At 53.9% G+C, this 5,974-nt stretch overlaps 1 protein-coding gene across 1 annotated transcript in view; it reads right to left on the bottom strand.

Annotated features, from left to right (window-relative positions):
• MAP7D1 (MAP7 domain containing 1) overlaps positions 1-5,455 on the bottom strand; it is a gene marked incomplete at its 5' end in the record, with an annotated part of 9,865 nt that extends 4,410 nt beyond the window's left edge. The window contains 7 exons of the mRNA XM_021713326.1: positions 3-214; positions 1,395-1,505; positions 2,925-3,039; positions 3,786-3,949; positions 4,532-4,600; positions 4,798-5,142; positions 5,446-5,455. Coding sequence (XP_021569001.1) covers positions 3-214; positions 1,395-1,505; positions 2,925-3,039; positions 3,786-3,949; positions 4,532-4,600; positions 4,798-5,142; positions 5,446-5,455 — 1,026 coding nt within the window. The remainder of the gene's footprint in view (positions 1-2; positions 215-1,394; positions 1,506-2,924; positions 3,040-3,785; positions 3,950-4,531; positions 4,601-4,797; positions 5,143-5,445) is intronic.
• Positions 5,456-5,974: the final 519 nt, after the last annotated feature.

Below are 5,974 nucleotides of genomic sequence, written 5' to 3'. Positions count from 1 at the left end.
GAGGGATGAGTGCGGTCGGGGTGCGGCCCAGGCGCCAGGCTGGCCCCTGCCCGGCCCCGCGTGGATGCTCTCCCAGGGTCGCAGCCCCTACCCTGGTCCCGGCCGTTGCGGGGCAGTGTGACAGCGCTGCGACTCCGCGCCAGAAAGGAGAGGGTGGGAGTCATCAGACGATCCACGATGCTGCTCTCCCATGCGCTCAGCTGCAGGCTGCGATCTGAGGGGAGAACGCCAGGCGAAGCCGGTCACCGCGGGGGCAGCAGGGGGCAGGCGGAGACAGGGGCAGACCAGGTACCATCCCCGTGTCAAGCCCACGATTCTCACCCGGGAGGACTCTCCCCCCAGTCATGCGGGGGCCACACTTGTTCCCCCTGAGATCTGGACCTCCAGTGCAGACCCACGCAACAAGACACTTCCCAGGGCAACATCCTGCGTGGTTGGGGGTCCTCGGCTACCACTCTCCCAGGTGAAAGGGCTCTCTGAACTGTGCATATAGGAAGGCGCCATCCAGTACTGGGGGAAGACCCAATTGCCTTCTCCCATGTTCCAGTGTAGGGCCCTGCCCCTGCTGCTCTCAGAGGGCTGGCCTGGAGGAGGCATGCTCCCAGGGACTTGGGACAGTGAGGGTCCTTGTGCTTCTTTCACCCAGCTTTTAGGAGTCCCATGCCAGGGAGAGGCTGCTAGGGTGCCTGCCTGCTCTGTCCCCTCAGCTGCTGGGCTATTTTTAAGCTTCAGTCAGGTGGGGTTGGTGCAGCAGCTGATTTGGTCGCTAGGCAACAGAGCAACCAAACACAAGCTAGAGAAACTTATAAATAACTCCTACCATGGCTCCTTCACATGTGAGCACCAGGGCATGGTGGGAATGCAGGGGCTGTGCCACCCTGGTTGGCCACAATTTTGGAACCAGCCAAGGCCATGGCTGGGGCTCTGAAGGCAGAGAGGGCAGGATTGCATGGGCCCTCCAGGGTAGAGTCAGACTAAGGGGACCCCCACCCCCACTGCACAGCACCCAGGGCAGTCTGGCACATGGGGGCAGTGCCACCTGCCGAAGGTTGGCTCAGGCCAGCTGGCTGTGGTTGGAGATAAGGCTGCCTGCCCATTCCACCCCCAGACACCACCTCCAACTTGCTCTTGAGGCCCCTGCCAGGCTTTCTGCCCTCTGGGGCATTGTCCTTTGTCTCTTTTCTCCTCTCCTACAGGGCACAACTCTGTCCTCAGGGTCCAAACCTGAATGCCGGCTCCCCCGAGGGGCACAGAGTTCAGGGTAGGGTAGAATGGGGATGGGGCTCTACAGTATGTGAGAGCTCCAGGGAACTGGTGTTCTTGCTGAGCTCTGGAGGAGGCCTGGTGGGAGCTACAGGGGGCTCTGGAGAGGGAAGGGCTGGGCCTTCTCTTACTTCTACTGGGGGAGTTCCAGAGCGTGGCAGAGGACTTTGAGAGCCGCTTGTTGATTATAGAGTCCACGTGTTTGGGCAGGTTTACTGCCGACACGGAGCACCTGCTCCCACCTGGAGGGGAAAAGACACGGCATTAGGGCCGGGCCGGACAGGAGCCAGGGGGGGCACTGAGGCCTTCCATGCAGGATGCTCCGAGGGCAGGGTTGGGAAGGGGAGGAATGGGCAGGCTAAGAGGAGGATACAGCCTTGACCTTGGGAGAGGGAGGGTTGCAGGGTAGGTGACCAGAGACAATCTGGGTTGGGGGAGCCGACGGACAAGGAACAGGGGAAAGAGATGAGTAAAACTAGAGAAACTACAGCCTTCCTGGCCAGACCAAAGGAAGCCATTCCCTAGGGCTGGGCCTTGCCACCCCTCCCCACAACCACCCAGCATTGGCACTTGCTGACACTGCCCAGCCAAGGCACTATGGATACAACACCTACGTACTGTGACAAATGCAAAGACGTTCCTAAACAGAACCCACACAGCCACAGTCACTTGCACAAATCCACATATTCATACAGACACACAAAGACAGAGACATGCAGACATAGCATAGAGTGGCTGATGCTTATGCATGCACACAGGTGTGCAGACATGCACAGATACAGAAACACAAACACTAACAGATAGTGTGTCAGACCCAGATGCACACAAAGCACAAACACATCAAAGCCACCTGATCGTGACATTTGTAGCAGTTAACATTTGTTGATGTTTACCATGTGCCAGGCACTGTACTGGGAACCACATGTGTGACCTCATTTCATCTTCTAAACATCTATCTACATCCTGGGGCAAATAGTATTGTTATCCCCGTTTTACAAATGAAGAAAGTGAAATGTCAAGAAGTTATAGGTCACACTGCAAGTACCAGAGCTGGAACCCAAGTCTGTCTGACTTAAGAGCCCTCACTGAGGTACACAAGGCCACAAATACACCAAGGCAAACACAAAGGAAAAAACACAATGCACGGATCCATGGGCACATACACCAAAAGAGATACAGCTGGAAATACTGAACCTTGCCATTGCATAAAGACATCCAAACACAGTGGTACATACATGCCAGCAAAGAATCAGACCCAAATCCATGATGGCCCTATGTGAAGAAAACTCAGAGACAAAAATCTACCTTTCAAGACAGGGGGTGACAGTTTTCTTTAAATATCCAGTGTCTGCAGGGCATTAAAATCCTCTTTTATGTATCAACAACTAATAATAATTGACAGGAGCAAAGAAGGCTACTCTTAAAATGACAGAGGTTTGAAGAGCAAACCAAATAGAGAGGATCCATCTCTGATTTGACAGTGGAAGTCCTTGGGAAGGGACAGTTTGGTTTACAGACCATTCTAGAAGACACAAGTCACATGAAGCAAGGCACACCTGCTGCAGGGAGCTGTCAACTCCTTGTAGGAAGGTTGTTCCCTTTCCCCACTTGCCAGATCCCAGCCTTGCTCACCCAGCCCCCAGCCCCTCCAGCCCACTCACTGGTCTTATGTCCTGGGGAGCTATGGTGCAGGGCTCCAGCCCAGGACCAGCGCTGCTGTCGAATTTCGGCCCATGTCTTCTTCACCGACCGCTGGATGGCTGCTTCATAGCGCTCCTGGGGGGAGGTGGGGAGAGGAGAGAGGTCTGGGCTCATAACATTAATCAAACCTGGGATAGAGGCGCTTTTTCCTCCTGTGACAATGCCTCGCTCCCTCTCTTCCCCCGGAAGCTTTTCCTGACTCACTGCAGGTAACCAAGGTTACCAAGTCCTTGCTATGATTAAGGACCATGTGCAACAGATCCTTTTTGACTTGTTCTTGGGGAGCTTTTCACTGTTCTTGAGTCATTTCCTGGGTGTAGGAGTTGCTTCTCTGAGGATGGGGGTGACTCCCGCTACCTGGGGCTCTTGGGCAAGGCCATGTCCCCTGTCACTGAGGGTCCTGGCCTTGGGGCTATTTTTTCCCTTCAGCCTGAGCCTCTGGGTAGGGCCAAGCCACCATTTCCTTCATTTCCTCACCAATGCTCAAGTCAGGCCTTTACCTATATGACGGAGCTAGGCACACTCACACAGACACATATCTTCATACACACAAACAGATACCCAGGGGACGAATACAAACACAGGTGCTGACAGTGTGCGATTACAGGGGCCTACGGTGGCACATTCGGGAGCAAAGGTGTCTGCAGTTGCACAGATGCCCAGATACAGTAACACAGGGTTACAACTGTAGATGTGAACATAGCATGGACACAGATAATGCACAAGCATGAACATGGGTGAACACGGATGGGCTACACACTTCACCAGTATGCAGACATGTGAACCATGTGCACACAGATCCACGCAGACCCATCCCACACCTTGTTTTTCTCAAGCTTCTGCCGCTGCCGTTCCTCCAGGGCTGCACGCCGTTGCTCAGCTTTAAGTCGCTGCTCCTCCAGCCGCCGTCGGCGCTCCTGTAGCTGCTTCTCCCGCAGCGCCTTGGCCTTCTCCTCCTTCTCCAGCCACACTGCCTTCTTGGCCGCTGCAGGAAGAGGAGCCCAGGGACTGTGAAGGGTTCTGCAGGGTGCCTGGGCCAAGTGCATCTACTCCCTAGTGGTCATTGCTGCTACTCCAGCAGAGGGTGGATCTTTCTCCTGTTGGCTGAGCTGGAGCTTCCACTCTCAGACACTCCCCGCATATTTAAGGGCCTCCTGAAGACAGCCTCAGGGGAGGTCTGTGTCTCCCCCATTGTTCTCATGGGCTCTCAGGGCTAAAGGAGAAATGGGTGCTTCCGTGTGAGTGCTCCGTCTGACCTGGGGGCCTACTGCACAGATGTCCACATGCTGTGATTAAGTGCATGGGATCTGGGGTGAGATGCAGTTTCTGGGTCTGAATCTCAGCTATTCTACTAGTTCTGTGGCTTGGGCCACAGAGATAAAAGATGAAAATGACTTCATCTTTCTGAGCTTCTGTTTCCTCCTCAAAATGGGTTGAGGATAAAATGAGATAATGCATGTACTGCTTTTGGTACAGTGCACATAATTAAGTGTTCCAGAAGTGTTCGTGTTATTAATAGGATGTTGATGGTGATGATGACGATGATGAAATGATGCTTCTCACTCACCTAGGTATTTGGCCCGCTCTTCTCGCCGTTCCTTTGCCAGTTTGTGTCTCTCTCTTGCCTTCTTTACATCTTAGGAGAGGGAACAAGAACATACAGGTCAAAAGGTTCCCCTCCAACAGGAGTCAGCATCGAGGTTCTCCCTCCAGGCCTCACCTGCACCCTTTCCCACCTCCTCCAGGGCAAAAGGGATTCTCTCAAGTGGCACCATCCAGGGCTGGGACCCTGAGCTGAGGGGTTTGGCACAGGACGGAGGACATCACACATACCTTGTTTGGTGGGAGGGCTGTCGGAGGCTGGCACTGCTGTTGGGGATGGCTGACTGCTCCTTCGTGGAGGCCTGGCATCTCGTGGGCCCATGGCTGGTGGGGTGGGCCCCCTGTTCTTTGCTTCTGAGGAAGGAGACTCTTCCTGCGGGGGAGCTGGCCTAGGCCTGACCTGGTCTGGGGGGCTCTCTGGTTCCAGTGAAAGCTGCTTAGGACTAGGGACATTCTTCATAGCAGGAGGGGTGTCCGGAGGAGTGTCAGGGACCAGGGATGACACTGGAGGTGGTGGTGGGGAAGGATCGCCTTCTGGAGAAGGTCTTGGCTCTGGGGGAGTCCTGGCTATCACAGCTGAAAGACCAACACAAGAGAGGAGAGAGAGTCAGGTTGTATGTCTGTGCCATCATTTCAAAGTATGGCTGTCTCCCTTGCTCAACTGACTTATTCATTCATTCATGTGTGTTTATTGAGTTCTTTCTATGTACTAGGCCCTGATCCCGATACTTATAATATAACGGTGAGAAAATAGTCATGATCCCTGCCTCTGTGGAGCTCACTCTGTAGCAGAGCAGACAGATAAGTAGCTGGGCAATTATAATAGAGATAAATACCATGTCTGGGGGCACCAAAATGGCAGAGATGGTTAACCTACACCTGGGGGGCTTCCTGAAGAAATAACAACCAAGCCGGGCTCGGTGGCTCAGCCTGTAATCCCGCACCTTGGGAGGCTGAGGTAAGTGGATTGTCTGAGCCCGCAGGTTCGTGACCCGCCTGGGCAACTTGGCAAGACCTCATCTACAATAAATCAAAAATCAGCCGGGCATGGTAGCGTGCGCCTGTAGTTCCAGCTACTTGGAAGGCTGAGGCGGAAGGATCGCCAGAGCACAGCAGGTCGTGGCTGCGGTGGCCGGGAGTGGCCACTGCACTCCAATCTGGGCGACAGAGTGAGACTCCAACTCAAAAAAAAAAAATAAATAAATAACCAGGCTGGTATTTAAAGGATGAGGTGGAATTGGCAAAGCAAGGAGGAGAGGTTCAGCAGAGAAGATTGTAGGCAAAGGGGCAACCAGGAGCAGGGTCTGTTGGAAAGGCTCACAGATGTATAGCACTGATTGGTACACCAAAAGGTAATTATTTGTTTCCATGTCTGCCTTCCTCTCCTTTCTGTTTTACTTCTGGGTCA

This window comes from Carlito syrichta, unplaced genomic scaffold, assembly GCF_000164805.1.
Source record: "Carlito syrichta isolate Samal-C Ts95f unplaced genomic scaffold, Tarsius_syrichta-2.0.1 Scaffold304465, whole genome shotgun sequence".
In the NCBI taxonomy this organism is placed as follows: Eukaryota; Metazoa; Chordata; class Mammalia; order Primates; family Tarsiidae; genus Carlito; species Carlito syrichta.
Note: the sequence above shows the minus strand (reverse complement) of the source record. Positions and strands in the feature narration are given on the sequence as shown.